Here is a 16,591-nt window from a genome sequence, read left to right as displayed (position 1 = left end):
TTGAAAGGGGAGCCGAGAACTACTTGACTATAATGAAAACGCCCTCTTTTAGCCATCTTCTCTATAATAGGACTAAGATTGTTGAGGATTATGGAGGGGGAACTTTGCTATCCCCAACGAAGATGAAGTGGTAGCACCGGAAGAGCCGGGTAAAAGGGTAAGGCCTCCACAAGCACACGTGCATGAGAACCCACCGATTATTCTCGTGGAATATGAGTTGCCTATGGATCCGTACAATATGGAGTTGAGAACATATCAAGATGATATAGGCCATAGTTTGAATCGGAACAACATGACCCTTAAATATATGATGAGCCACATGAGCATACCCCACAATGATTCTTTTCCCAATTACCCTTACATTCAAAATTGGGATGAACGTTGGAGGGCAAGGCAAGGAGGTGCCTGTGGGAGTGGAACCGGAGGAAGAGATGACGAGGATGAAGAGTGACTATCCTTTTTCTTTTTGTTTGTGATTGATTTGTTCAGATAATTTTTATTTTTGCTTGTGTGTTTATTTGTTTGGTTTGGTGATGTTTAAAAACTTCTATTTGATTAAGGGTAATGTAGGAATTCTAGTTTAATGATTGTTTTCTTTTTTATTATTTGGTTTTGTTTTTGATCTTTGTAGAAGTTTAGGATGAGAATTGATCCAGTTAATTAAAGTGTGAGAGATTTAAAAGTGAGGGGTCGAGTTGATTATGAAAAGATTAGAAGATTTGAGTGAAACTATGAGTCCGATGCTTTAAATAGTTCAAAAAGAGTCTCATTGATGAAGAAACAGAGATGTGTATTACCCTAATACCCTCCTTGAACATAAAATCAAAACTGGAGCAGAAAGGAAAAGTTGCCCATACAGAGCTGAAAACTCGTCGAGTACACACTTCAAACTCAACGAGTTCATGAAAAATTTCGTGTTTTTATGTCGAGTCACGATCCAACTCGACAAGTCTCCACTTATAACTTGGTGAGTTGCTCAGTTTCTTATTTTCAAGTATTTTATTCGATTCCAATCAAGGCGGGCACTATATACATTTACGAAGACCATTTCTAGGCGATTCCAAGAAGCTTTTCCCTGCATATTTAGAGCTGTCAACCACACTAGAATTATGACACCCAAGGCATGGATGAGCTATTCCTATGCGAAAGTTAGTTGAATATGGAACTTAACAAGAAGAATTTCAACCTCGCAACTACTATCCCAGGGGAGTATGTTCCAATTCTCTCTTTTTACTTTTATGTTCTTTATCATGCATAACATGCAATGGGGACATTGCATAAATTAAGTATGGGGTAGGGGGTTGATTACATTAGTTACATTATAATCCTATGTATATTTAAAAAAAAATTGCATAAAAATTACTAAGGTTAAATTAGAAAATTTTGGTAAAAGCAATCAGGATTTCATACTATAGTATTGTGTTTGATGATTCTATGAAAACATAAATGTTTAGTTGAAAACATAAGTAGAAATCATATTATTTAATTAATATTTAATAAAAACCTAATTTGGAATTAATTTTGGAATCAAATGAATTAATTAAAAGTGCAGGGACTAAAAGTACAATTATTCAATAGTTGAGTAAAAAGGTCCATAACCTTCCTAGGGAAGGAGATGGATGAATATATATATATATATATATATATATATATATATATATATATATATATATATATATATATATATATATAGAATTTCTAGATTATCTCATCTTATATGGATAATTAAGAAGTGAATAATTACCAAGTTTGAAATATTAATATTTTATTCAGATAAGGCTTATCCATGGTATCCTTGGTGCACAATATAAAGGGTTCTTCACCCTTAGAATTTCGTCCATCCTTTCCAAGTAGAAGAATTTGAAATTTCTCTCCTCTCTCATCTCATCCTCTTGCTAAGTGTGTTTGTGAGCCATTAGAGGTGTGACACTTGTGAAACTTGCACTCAAGCTTCAAGAACTCTTGGATCTGCATTGTTATTACTACATAACAATCAAAGGTATGTCTACTATCTCTTAATATGAATTTCGAAAATAGTAGGTAGTTCCTAGGGTTTATTCTTTTGTGTTCAATATTTGCATGTCCAATAGAGAAAACATAGATCTTCGCAATTTAGGGTTTCATGCAAACATAAGCTTGTTTGTTATGCTCCGAACCCATAACATATATCATTGTTGGCCTAACAACAACTGTGTAAAATTTTCCTCTAAGTTTTAGCGATACCTTATCACACTAGACTACCACCCTTCACTTTAATCAACATGCCTTGATGTGTTGTGAAACATTCTATGGATTATAAATCACAAGTACTTAAAACTCTTATTTGTGTGTAGAGATTGCTCATGTATACTTACATATGTAAACGAACCAAACGAACACGAACAAGGTTTTGTTCATGTTCGTTCGTTTAAGTTAGTCGAACAACAAACGAACACGAACAGATAAACGAACGAGATTTTCTTGTTCATGTTTGTTCGTTTAACAAATTACTTTGTTCATGTTCGTTCATTTATGTTCGTGAACATGCTAAACGAACATAAACGAACAAACATAAACGAACAAAGATTAAAAAAAACACAATTGAACATATATGAACATAAACGAACATATAATATAGCAATATAATAAAAAATAATTGAATATAGATGAATATAAATAAACATAAACGAACGAACATAAACGAACATCATAAACGAACGTTCACGAACATAAATGAACGAACGAGACCATTGTTCATGTTCGTTCATTTAACTAAACGAACAATGATTTTTGTTCATGTTCGTTCATTTATTAAATAAAAGAACATAAACGAACTTCCCGCCGAACAGTTCACGAACGGTTCGCTAAACGTTGAGTTCATTTACAGCCCTGTATATTACATCATTATTGCATTTTTCGTTAAAATTGCACTAAATATACGTTGTTTTAATTGTGTCAATCCAAATTTTTTTTTTCCAATAGTAGTCATCCACATGGACAAACCTAACGTTCAACTTACTCCTAAACCTGCACACCAACACAATATCCTCGACAAAATGCATAAACTAAAGTATCTCTCTTTTAATATGGTGAGACATCTCGAATAAGATGAGGGTGAAGATGTACAACTTATCAATTTTAATGTCATAATCATTGGTTGCCTCTATTGTTGTTTCCTACTACTATAATTGTTTCTCCTCCGTTGTTATCTCATGATCACAACCTTGCTTACAACCTCCCCCACCATTGTCATCTCCTAGGCCGATGATCCTTACAATTAGCACCTATTAACATACAACCAGCAACATGTCCCGTACCTATGTTGTTTGACATATCATAAACCTCAACTTCCATGCATTCAACCTCTTTGTCCCCTTAAACCTCTTATATACAAAACCAACGGCCACCCGCCTAATGCATCTCCTCCAATTGTCACCCCCACTTATTCCCATATTTTTCTCCTCCGGCAACGAGAAGAGTCACCATAGGACCTATGAAGAAAAGTCTCATATCTCATATCTATTAGCCCAACAGTCCCATCAACTCTCCCATCTCTTACCACCTTAATCATCACTCATCCAATATTCTCTTATTCGTTTGTAATTATATGATTAATTTATAGGAAGTGAATATTCAATGCATTCCATGACTTTCTTGATAGATAATCATTATATAGAAGCATTATAGAGAAGTTGACTAGATGTATCAAGTAAACACTCTCTTAGACCAAAGAAATGTAGATTCTTTATCTTTATCCATAGAATGATGAATTTTAGATAGAATCCAACCGAATTAAATTTGTCAAGATATAACACACTATAAACATAATCCATTATCCAATTTCTATCTATTCTTTTAGAATCCATGAACCAAATAAGACATAAATATTTTGATTATATACTTATTTTTATTGAAATACATGTGATTATACAAACTCTAGGTAAATACAATAGATGACCAATTTATCGTTTCATTAAATTTGATATCAGATGCCATTCAATTTTATCATATGGTTATTTAGGATTACAATTTTAACTTTGAAGGTGCTTAGCCGCTTATATAAGTTTGGTACCACTAATAAGCTAATTTTATCATATGGTTATTTAGGATTACAATTTTAACTTTGAAGGTGCTTAGTCACTTATATAAGTTTGGTACCACTAATAAGCTAATTTGAATAAATAAGTATGTACTATGAATTGCATAAAATAGTGTTTGGACTAAACAACTTATTACATTTGGTACTGCATAAGCTAATCAATTTTTTTTTCTTATGTTGTATTTTTCAAAATCATATAAACTAAGAAACATTTTTACTAACAAACATTTGTTTTTTTTAAAACGACAAAAATTTATATAAAACTACTAGCAAAAAGCTAGAAATAGGTTCAGAAGCCAACAACCACAATTTATCTCATAATTATTATATTAGTTATAAATTCAAATTAAAAACTATGGGACGATATAGGATATCTACATTTTTTTTTTAACAATTCAAAAAACAAGAAATCTTTTATATAAAAAACTCAAAGCACCCCTTAGTAAAAATGAATTGAAAATCTAATCTAATCCCCTCTAATAAATGAAAGATTTTTTTTTTTTTTTTTTTTTTTTTTTTTTTTTTAACACTTGTCACATTCTTATTCAATTTATCAAATGTTATTTTGTGACTATTTTAAATTAATTTTTTTTTCACATGTTATTTTATGAGTTTTTCTATTTTATTAAATTCCACATAATATTGTAATATAATAATTGCAATAAATACAATAATAAATGGATATCAGTTTCGTTAATAAATTTACATTTTAATTTCAAAATTTTCAAAATTAAAGTTTATTAGTTTCTTTTATTTATTTAAATTATTTGTTTAAATTTAAAGGATTAACAACATTTCTATTATAATAATTCATTAATTTTCTTATTTTCTTATAAATTCAAAGTTTTCAAATATTTTGACATTTATATTTAATTTTTTAAAATTAACCCATGTAACACACGAGTCTCACAACTAGGACTGTAAACGAACCGAACGAGACTTGTTCATGTTCGTTCGTTTAAGTTAGTCGAACAAATAAACGAATAAACAAACGACTTTTCTTGTTTATGTTCGTTCGTTTAACAAATTATATTGTTCATGTTCGTTCGTTTATGTTCGTGAAGATGCTAAATGTACATAAATAAATAAAGATAAAAAAAACATAACTAAAGATATATGACCATAAAATAATATATAATACATTAATGTAATCAAACAAAATTAAGCATATGTGAATATAAAATGAACTTATATGAAAAAACACAAACGAAAAATATAAACGAACGTTCACGAACATAATTAAACGAACGAGACCATTGTTCATGTTCGTTTGTTTAACTAAACGAACGATAATTTATGTTAATGTTCGTTCGTTTATTAGGTAAACGAACATAAATAAACTTCCCACCGAACGGTTCACAAACAATTCACTGAGCGTTCAGATCGTTTAGATTACAATTGATCACATTCTAAGAAATCCCAATGAATTAAACACACCCTAAGTCTTCTTTTTTAATTTACAAAACATTGGTGGTTGTTTTGTTATAGCAAAGGAACTTCCGGATCGTGAATGCAATATTCTGCAAATGTTGATCAACTAACCACCTAAACGCTGTCGTATCTCTAGATACTTGTCGCTAAACCCTGAAACCCTAATATAAGCTTCACAGCGACAATCCTCACTCAACTCCCATAACTCCCCCTTATCCACACAACCAAGAGAATTTGCAGCTTCTCACATGGCGTCTGCTAATGCGATATCTACAGCTTCAATCCTCTCTTCCCATAAGAAGGTAGTATTTTTACTTCAATTGCCCTTGCTTATATGTATTCATTATGTTTTCTGGTGATAATTTGGGGTGTTTTTTTTTATGAGCAGGGGAATTTTCTTGATGGTAGTAGGAGGATTAATCTTTTGCAGACTGCTGTGAATATGAGACAATCGAATCGCCGGTTTGTGGTTCGAGCTGCGGCTAAAGATATTGCGTTTGACCAGAAGTCGAGGGCGGCTATGCAGGCCGGAATCGATAAACTTGCCGACGTCGTTGGCCTTACTCTCGGTCCTAGAGGTATCATATATTTCATTTCATGTTTTGGTGGTTAGAATGCTCGCCAATTTCGATTGGCGTTTAGTGATTGATATGAGTGATGAATTTGTATCATCTAGATAATTGCAATTGAATTATGATTCTAATACAACTACGAATCTATCATCCAGAACTAATTCACTTAGTATCTGAACTTGTTAGGGAGGAATGTTGTTTTGGATGAATATGGTTCCCCGAAGGTGGTTAATGATGGAGTTACAATCGCCAGAGCTATTGAGCTTCCTGACGCCATGGAAAACGCTGGTGCTGCTCTTATCAGAGAGGTTTGAACTTTGAAATTTCCTCCTTCTTCCTTTATCCTATATTTCTGTAGTTAATTGATTACTGTTTTCCATATCATGTTTAACAATGGTGAAATGTATTATTCATACAGGTTGCAAGTAGGACCAATGACTCAGCTGGTGATGGTACTACAACAGCATCAGTTCTTGCTCGTGAAATCATCAAACTCGGTCTCTTAAGTGTCACTTCAGGTGCTAATCCAGTGTCATTAAAGAAAGGTATTGACAAAACTGTATTGGGTTTAATTGAGGAGCTTGAAAAGAGAGCTAGACCTGTAAAAGGTTCTGATGATATCAGAGGTAACAAACTTTCTTTACTTCAAACTTTCATCATCCATTATCTCATCTTCTCATCAAATCCTTGTTATCTTCTTCAATCTTCAAGCCATTGCTTCAATCTCTGCTGGAAATGATGATGTTATCGGAGCCATGATTGCTGATGCCATTGACAAGGTCGGAGCAGATGGTGTCTTGTCTATTGAATCATCTTCCTCATTTGAAACAACCGTTGATGTTGAAGAAGGAATGGAGGTTTGTAACTTGAATGTCAAATTATATTTTAAACAAAGGTGTAAATCAAAGTATTTAACATCAGTTTCTTGATGGTTTTGTAGATTGATAGAGGATACATCTCTCCACAATTTGTCACCAACCCTGAAAAACTCCTTGTTGAATTCGAAAATGCTAGGGTTCTAATCACAGATCAAAAGATATCTTCAATCAAGGAGATCATCCCATTACTCGAAAAAACCACACAATTAAGAGCTCCATTGTTGATCATAGCTGAAGATGTAACAGGTGAAGCTTTAGCCACTCTTGTTGTCAACAAGCTTCGAGGCATCCTCAATGTTGCAGCCATTAAAGCACCTGGTTTTGGTGAAAGAAGAAAAGCTTTACTTCAAGATATTGCAATCATGACAGGTAATCATAAATTCATAATCATCTCCTTTCATCATATAGTCAATCTGAAATCTGAATCTTTTTTTTTTTTTTTTTTTTTTCTCAGGAGCTGAATATCAAGCAAGTGACTTGGGGTTACTTGTTGAGAATGCTTCTGTTGAGCAACTTGGAATAGCTAGAAAGATCACAATCACTAAAGACTCAACCACCATGATTGCTGATGCTGCATCAAAAGATGAAATCCAATCAAGAATTGCTCAGATTAAAAAGGAGTTATCTGAGACTGATTCGGTTTATGATTCTGAGAAATTGTCGGAAAGAATTGCAAAGTTGTCTGGTGGAGTTGCAGTTATTAAAGTTGGTGCTGCAACTGAAACAGAATTGGAAGACAGAAAGCTTAGAATTGAAGATGCTAAAAATGCAACATTTGCTGCCATTGAAGAAGGTATTGTTCCTGGAGGTGGTGCTGCATTTGTGCATTTATCCACTTTGGTTCCAGCCATTAAAGAGACAATTGAAGATGCTGATGAACGATTGGGTGCTGATATCATTCAAAAGGTATAAAATTGTTTGTTTAGTTTTCCTTCATGTTGTTTGTTTTATACACTCTTTAAAAAACTATCTTATAAGGTAGCTTTTTAGAAACCTACTCATAGTAGCTTTTCAACTATAGCTTATAGTTGTTTTTTCTTTTTTCTTTTTTTCAAAAAAAATTCTTCCGTAGATACCCTTTACTAATTATAACAAAAACATTTTTCTACATATTTTTATGTCATTTCATACTTTCTACTTAGTTTTACCAAACGTTATTTTTCATCAGCAACCAACTAGCTTATTAGCTATCAACTAGCTTTTCAGCTATCAACTATTGGTTAAGCTATGTTTGGTAGACTAGCTGACAAAAACTAATGTTTGGTAAAAACTAGCCAATAAGCTTAGCTAAAAGATATAAAATGACATAAAAAGACATTTAGAATAATATGTTTTTTTTATAATTAATTAAAGGGTATATTTGGGAAATCTTGAAAAAGCTCCTCAAAAGCTACTCAAAGGCTATGTTTGGCGTACTAACTGAAAAGCTAGTTGTTAGCTTAAAAGTTAGCTGATAGTTGAAAAATAAAGTTTGGTAAAACCAGCTGTTAAATAAAAAAACTAGCTGTTAGCGAAAAGCTATCTGAATAAAAATAACGTTTGGTAAAACTAGTTGAAATATATAAAATTACATAAAATGACATTTAAGAGTATGCGTTTCTATAATTAATTAAAGGGGTATAATTGGAAAATAATAATAATACCTAAAAACCTAGTCTAAGTAGCTTTTCAAAAAGCTAGCTTTTCGGACATAGCCAAAGTAGCTTTTTAAAAAGCTAGCATATCAACTATTTTTTGGCTTGCCAAACATGACAATTTTAAAAAAGCTCGAAAAATAAGTTAGCTTATCAGCTAGCTGTAGCGTGCCAAACACAACTTTGGCATATTAACTACCAACTAGTTTTTCAACTACCAACTAGCTTTTCAGTTATCAACTACCAACTAAATTATTGGCTACCAACTAGCTTTTCAACTACCAGCGAACCTTTTAGCTACCAACTAGTTTTACAACTACCAACTAGTTTTTCAGCTACCAGCTAGTTTTTCAACTAAAAATAATGTTACTTGATTTAATTTGGTTGATTGGATTGGAATGTAGGCATTGGTGTCACCGGCATCACTGATTGCACAAAACGCGGGAGTTGAAGGGGAAGTGGTGGTGGAAAAGGTGAAGGAAAGCGAATGGGAAATGGGGTACAATGCAATGACAGATAAGTATGAGAATCTGGTGGAATCAGGAGTTATTGATCCTGCAAAGGTTACAAGATGTGCTTTGCAGAATGCAGCTTCCGTTGCAGGAATGGTTTTGACCACACAAGCAATTGTTGTGGAAAAGCCTAAACCCAAGGCACCAATGGCTGCTGCACCACAAGGTATGTCCATATGATGATGAATGATATTTCTGACCAAATAGGGTCAGCTGGTTTTGTAGCAATTCGAGATTTGGACTTTTGTTAAACGGCCTACATGTTGTAATTTTATTATTATTATTAGCGGAAATAAAATGGTTTAAGAATGAATTTTACTCCATTGTTTTTTAGGCATGTTTGGTTTATGGATTTGGAGTTTGAGAAATTGGTGTGTTTGGTTGTTAAATTTAGGAGTTAGGACGTTTGTTTGAATGAGTTGATTCATCCAAAATCCAATCAACCGAATTGGAATTGATTATGGTTTTCAAATATAACCAAATTTAATTAAAATCCAATCGAAACGTGATTGGTTTTTTTTTATTCGAAAATATATGTGACTTTGACATTTGATTTTACAAACTATTTAGTCTTATTCTATGTTAGTCAACTTTGATTACATAAGAAAATAGACAATTTATCTGTCGACTAAATTTTAAAAATATATATATGTTAAGAGACGGTTGAGTTTGATAAAGGCAGTAGGATGTGACATTGGGGTAACGATTGAGCTTGACATGAATATGCGGTTAGAAACAATTTTCTATTGTATTGAGGTTTATTTAATATTTACTAAACCTAATATTATATAGAAATAAAAAAATAATTCAGCTTTTGTTATTAAATTAATTTTATTTGATATCAACCAAACAAATTACAAGGTTACTTCTAGGAATTTTGAATGTATATCTATGCTATTATAAACCAACAATTCTTTTTCATTAGTTGTTAAACATTGTGAGATTCATTCTTTTTCATTAGTTGTTAAACATTGTGAGATTCATGTATTACATTGGTTAATTAAAAAAAATATATTAAATATAAAAATAAAAATATTTGAGAAATTTGAATTTATAATAAGAAAAACAATAATTTATAGAAATTAATGAACTTTAATTTTGGAAAATTTGAAATTAGAAGGTAAGTTTATTAACATAATTGATATCCGTTTTTTATTATATTTATTGTAATTATTACATTAAAATATTATGTATACTTTAATAAAATAGAAAAACTAAATCCATTTCGATGATGGAAGCTATTAAACTTGAAGCCGCCTTCACACTTGAAGAAGTAAAAATTGCGTTGTGGGCATGTGGTAGTGACAAGGCCTTTGTTCCAAACGGTATTACTTTTAAATTCATCAAAACCTACTGGGACAAAGATGATGTGATGAGCTTCATTATTCATTTTGACAAATTTGGTACCTTAGCACGGGGATGTAACTCATCTTTCATCACCCTTGTGCCTAAGGTAAAATATATCGACCTATCAACCTAATCGGATGTATGTACAAGATCATCTCAAATGTGCTTTCATTAAGGCTCAAAACAGTTATTGGTGGAGTCATTGGATGTGTCCAATCAGCTTGCATAGAAGGCAGGAACATACTAGACGAACCATTAGTGATAAATGAACTCTACTCGTGGGTGAAGAAAATAAAAAGAGGATTCTACTATTCAAAGTAGACTTTGATAAAGCATTTGACTCAATAAATTGGTAATATCTTGATTCCATACTCATACATATGAGCTTTGGTTCTAAATGGCGACTTTGGATTCGGGGATGCCTGAACTCTTCTCATGCCTTTGTCATTGGAAACGGGTCTCCAACGAATGAATTCAAAATTTCCAAAGGTGTGCGACAAGGTGACCCACTCTCACCATTCCTTTTTCATTATAGCCATGGAGGGTCTCAATGCAACAATAGAGGCTGCTAAAGACAAAGGACTATTTAAAGGAGTTTAAATTCCAAATGGTGGCCCTACTCTTTCACATTTGTTCTACGCAAACAATGCTTTATTTTTAGGTGAATGGTCAAGATCCAATCTAAAAAATCTAGCACGGATTCTTAGATGCTTTCACGTATCATTCGGTCTAAAAGTAAGCTTTCACAAATCCAGAGTGTTTGGAATTGGGGTGTCTGAAGGAGAAATTACAAATTGAGCTAGTATTTTAGGATGTGAAGCGGGATCTTTTCCCTTCAAATATCTCGGTGTTCCCGTTGGCGCGAACATGAACCTTATAAAAAATTGGAAACCAATAATCGACAAGTTTCATTCCAAACTATCATCATGGAAATCGAAATCCCTCTCCTGTGGTGGTCGACTGACAATGATCACCTCAGTTCTAGGCAATCTTCCCACTTACTACTTATTATTCACAGCATCGGTGGCAGTCACTAATACTCTGGAACAACTTAGACGCAGATTCCTTTGGGGCGGAGATGAAGATAAAGGGTAAATACACTAGGTGGTATGGGATAAAGTAATAGCCTCAAAATATGATGGTGTGCTTGGCGTAGGATCAATACTCGCGCTGAATGTTAGCTTAATAGTCAAATGGTAGTGGCGTCTGACAAAAGAGGGGGACTCACTATGGGGGTGTACAATAAAAGGTATACACAACTTATACAATAAACCTCATGACTATTTTTCTAGTAGGTACATCAATGGTGTATGGCATAACATTGCAACCATAAAGAACGATCTCAAGAGGTGTGGCTTGGAAATAGGGGATGTGTTCGAACTACAGCTCATATCCGATGATAACACCTAGTTTTGGTATGACAAATGGACTGGTGGAAACCAATTGAAGACCAAATACCCCGACCTGTTCAACCTTGAGACAAGGAAAAGATGCAAAGTGGCGGACAAAATCATTGACGGATGTTTGATAGGTCATTGGAATTCTTGTCCCCTTGAGTATGGACTATCCGATGATTTGGACAATCTAAGGAATGAACTATCCACGGTGAATTTGGTGAGCGGGTGTGATCAATGGAAAAGTAGTCTTGATGCAAATGGTCGCTATATGGTTGGGGCATTACGGAGGTTAATCGATAAAAAATCTGTCCCAAGTCAGTTACTTCCACTTACGCTATGGCACAGGGATGCATCGATCAATGTGAACTTTATCTGGAGAGCACTACAAAATAAAATTCCTTCTATGATGGCTCTGAGCTCCTGAGGAGTGGAGCTCGACTCGACATGCTATGGTGCTTGCATTGTTGGTGACGAATGTGTCGACCACATCCTAGTAATATGTCCGTATGCGAGTGCAATAAGAGATAAAATATTTGACTGGTGCGATATCAAGCATCAAACATTTCACAATGTCAGGGATCTATTATGCTTTGCTACAAGCTGAGGTAGGTGTCTAAAAAAGAAAAAAAGACTCATGACGATATGCTATGGGATTATATGGAGCCTCTGGAAATATAGAAATAATCGGACTTTTAAACTAACATTTATTAGTCCCTTTTGTGGAGCGGAGCACATAAAATCCTTGGTGTATCTCTGGATCAAATGCAGAGGAAAAGGTGGTTTACGTGAATTAGGGGTGAGCATTTGGACCGGCCCAGACCGGACCGGCTCTTGGACCGGACCGGTTATGGAGAATTTTGTGGACCATGGACCGGACCGGATGAGTCGTGTCCGTGTCCGGGTCCAGGTCCGGGTTTTCCGGTTTTTGGACCCGTTTGGACCGGTACAACTTTAATTGCATAGAGTATATGTAATCTAAATTGATGTATAATATTATAACTTGCAAAATTAATATGTTTCCGTTTCATGCCTAACTAATCTACATTGATGTATAATATTATAACTTGCAATTTGCAAAAATTAAATTTCCAAATAAAAACAACTAACATATAAATCAAGTTCACCAACAAAAGTTAAACAATTTTAAGACAAACATATAAAAGTATTACCGTAACAACAAAAATCATAGTTTAAACTTTAAAATCAATCAAACTAACAAACTTCATAAACTAATAATCTAATCTTCCACTAGCCTCTTCCCCATATCATTATCATCTATATTTTTTTCTCTATATAAACACAAATGAAAATGTTGTTAGTATTTAATAAAAAGTAATAATTGTATAAAAAAAGAAGAAATATTGTAATTTTTTTTACCCAAAGTCATATCATTATCGTTCAAGATGTCATCAACGTTGTCAACTATCGGATTTGTAGACTTTATCACCCAATCTTGGGTGCATAACAAAGCTTCAACTATCAATGTCGATATACTAGTCTGATACTTACTTACAACTCTACCACATGTGCTAAATGCGGACTCGGAATTATAGTATAAAATAATACTAAAAAGCTGAAATATTTCAGCTTTGATAGCTCTACTTTGAAGAATTGTAACTCAGTGAATAAAATACCAAAATAAACAAAATTATAGTCTAAATTCATCTACAAACTGTAAACTAAATGTTGGAAAAAACCGGAGGTCAATCCGACTTAAAACGAATGAGTTATTGGTGTTTAAAAAACGTCACAGATTACAAAATCTTGCTGAAAAGCTGAATTTTTTCAGCTTTGATAGCTCTACTTTGAAGGATTGTAACTCAGTGAATATGATACAAAAATAAACAAAATTATAGTCTAAACCCATCTACAAACTGTAAACTAAATGTTGGAAAAGATCTCTAGTCAATCCGACCTAAAAGGAATGAGTTATGGGTGTTTAAAAAATATCACAGATTACAAAATCTTGCTGAAAAGCTGAATTTTTTCAGCTTTGATAGCTCTACTTTAAAGGATCGTAACGCAGTGAATATAATACCAAAATAAACAAAATTATAGTCTGAATTCATCTACAAACTGTAAACTAAATGTTGGAAAAAACCGCATATCAATTTGACATAAAACGAATGAGTTATGAGTGTTTAAAAAACATCACAAAAATCTTAATCGTGTCCAACCGGTTCTAAACCCGGTAAAAACCGGACCGAACCGGTAAAAAAACCGGACTGGACCGGAAAGAAATCTGAGAACCGAGAACCGACCCGAGGGTCCAAAAAAAGGGTCCGGTCCGGTCCGGTCCACCGGTCCAAATGCTCACCCCTAATGTGAATGGTTGTGATCATCATCCCCTTTCCATTTTTCCTAGTGTTACCTATGTATTTTTCGTTACTTGCGACTACTATCTGTATGTCTCTCTTTTGTTCATGTTCCCCCTAGTTTCTTACTAGTTGGGGATCATTTTAATAAAATTTTGTTGTTTCTACAAAAAAGGAAAAAGAATTAATTCAAAATAACTACAAAATGATATTTGATAAATTCAATGAGATTGTAACAAGTAACAAAAAAATCATTCATTTATTAAATGATTAAATTTAAACAAACAAATTAAATAAATAAAAAAAATTAATGAGTTTTAATTTTGAAAATTTTGAAATTAAAAGGTACATTTATTAATGAAATTGATATCTATTTATTAATACATTTATTGCAATTATTACATTAAAATATTATATGAAATTTAATAAAATAGAAAAACAAATAAAATGACACATGGAAAAAGAATTAATTCAACATAATTACAAAATAATAGTTGGCAAATTAATGAGAGTGTAACAAATGACAAAAAATCCTTTATTTATCAGAGATGATTAGAACTAGAATATATAGAAATAAAAAAAAAAAAAAAAAAATCAAATATTATAGCAAACAAAAATTATTAAAATAAAAAAGGTTAAAATTACTTGATCTTTTCATTATTTGATTTCATTACACATACCATGTTGGGTTATGCAATACTCGTACATAAAAAGCAAAGAACACTTTCAATCCATCCAAATTCATGTTTGCATTGGACATAATGTTGGCAACACAGCCATAGCCTCTCCATCAAGAACAAGAACCCCATTCTTATTAAAGCATCTGGTTGCAAATTTGGCACTAACCCAATTGAAAAAAAAAAGAGTTAGAACTCAAGAATTCAAAAAAAAATTCTTTCATACTTCACTTGAAATGAAAAGAGCTAATAATTTTCTACTCACACGTATTTCTTCTTCATTTCTCTTATGTTAGTAGCTTCAACTTCACCAATAATCTCGTCGTCTACATAAACAGGCAATCTGAAATGCAATGTCTGTGAGGCATATACTGCTCCAGCCTACAAATCAATTCAGTAGTGTAATAAAAATAATCATCTTCATCAAACCACATTCATATTACATATACATCTGAAAAAGTGAAAAACTTACGAAATGAGAAGCAATGATTGTTGGGAATAGAGACGCAACAAGAATTCCAGGAACTATTCGATCTGTAAATCCGGCCTTCTTTGCGTATTCAGAATCGAGATGAAGAGGATTTGCATCAAAACTCAGCTTCGAAAATTGAACTAGATCTTGACTTGAAAATATTCTTGTTTGTTTCAATTTGTCTCCGGTTTTCAGTAGTAACGAATCTGATGAGTATCTCAATGATGGAATGTAGTTGAACAACACACGCTTCATGGTGAACGATGTAAATAATGAATGATTCGGATCTATTTGTTAATCAACTCGAATTCAATTATGTTAACGAGCAATCAACCGGGATTATGAAAGTCGCTTCTCTCTGAAGCATTTCATCGAACACTTAGCGCCAGATTACATAGAGCATATAACATTACAGATTACGTATAGATAGTTCGCATTCTGTACAATGGACTCTTTAATTCATCTTCCATGCATGTAGTGAGAGAAAGAGTGCGTGTGTGTGTGTGTGTGAGAGAGAGATAGAGATAGATGGAGGGAAGGGGTTACCTGGTGAGGAGAAGGGTTGAAGGAAGATTTAGCAACCGGAGAATAAATGGGCTGCTAATTGGACTACAAAACAATAGTTAAAGCGAGCCCAACAAAGCAAATTGACTATTTCGTTATATCTGGCCCATTTTGAAAACAGAAAGAATTTCATTTTTCGTCTTCATTACTTATTTTGTAGGCCTCGTTTTTTTGGAAAAAAAAAGGTAAATGCCACTTTTTTTTTTTTTTTTTTTTTTTTTTTTTTTTTTTTTTTTGAGAGAGAGAGAGAGAGAGAGAGGAACGAAGTATTACTTTACCGGCTAAAATGACCACCTATCTGTTTTAAAACAGGTAAACCATGGACGTCATAATAATAGTCAGCAAGTGAGTCCACTTTGTTTCAACTCCGAGTTAACTTGTGTACATGTCATCGAGTTTGACCGGTTCTTTGCTTGGGATCTAAGGGTCACTGTGGACCCGTCAGTCAATAAAATGGATGGCTTATTCGATGAAACCTTAAATCTTCAAGCCCCTTTCCACTAAAGGATACCGACAATCTGACATAACCTCGCTTTCACGTGAATCATGATGACGACCCCACCACCACATTCACCAGATTCGATATTTATAAATCCAAGAGACCGTCTCAACTTCGGCTATTTGCATACTATTTATTGTGATTGTGGAGCAGAAATTGCATAACAGAAAATGCAAGTCCCCCGTTTGAAAGAAGAAATGGGTCGAGATTTGGTG

The 16,591-nt window shown here is 33.2% G+C and overlaps 2 protein-coding genes across 2 annotated transcripts; one reads left to right on the top strand and one right to left on the bottom strand.

The window, feature by feature from the left end:
* Window positions 1-5,656: 5,656 nt before the first annotated feature.
* LOC145036730 (ruBisCO large subunit-binding protein subunit alpha-like) lies at window positions 5,657-9,423 on the top strand. The gene is made up of 8 exons (XM_078985200.1): window positions 5,657-5,811; window positions 5,898-6,087; window positions 6,268-6,389; window positions 6,500-6,707; window positions 6,793-6,938; window positions 7,022-7,328; window positions 7,414-7,865; window positions 8,998-9,423. Exons 1-8 carry the CDS (start codon window positions 5,758-5,760, stop codon window positions 9,283-9,285), a joined length of 1,767 nt encoding a protein of 588 aa, XP_078841326.1. The 5' UTR covers window positions 5,657-5,757; the 3' UTR covers window positions 9,286-9,423.
* A 5,358-nt stretch (window positions 9,424-14,781) lies between these two features.
* LOC144998396 (hydroxyacyl-thioester dehydratase type-like protein) lies at window positions 14,782-15,886 on the bottom strand. Its single transcript, XM_078958176.1, has 3 exons — window positions 15,314-15,886; window positions 15,107-15,222; window positions 14,782-15,005 (listed from the first exon to the last, which is right to left on the bottom strand). The coding sequence occupies exons 1-3, from the start codon at window positions 15,566-15,568 to the stop codon at window positions 14,906-14,908; spliced, it is 471 nt and encodes a 156-aa protein (XP_078814302.1). The 5' UTR covers window positions 15,569-15,886; the 3' UTR covers window positions 14,782-14,905.
* Window positions 15,887-16,591: the final 705 nt, after the last annotated feature.

The sequence above is a fragment of the Lactuca saligna genome, chromosome 1 (genome assembly GCF_052625555.1).
Source record: "Lactuca saligna cultivar CGN05327 chromosome 1, ASM5262555v1, whole genome shotgun sequence".
In the NCBI taxonomy this organism is placed as follows: Eukaryota; Viridiplantae; Streptophyta; class Magnoliopsida; order Asterales; family Asteraceae; genus Lactuca; species Lactuca saligna.
The sequence above is the reverse complement of the archived record's forward strand: the minus strand, read 5'-3'. Positions and strand labels throughout refer to the sequence as shown.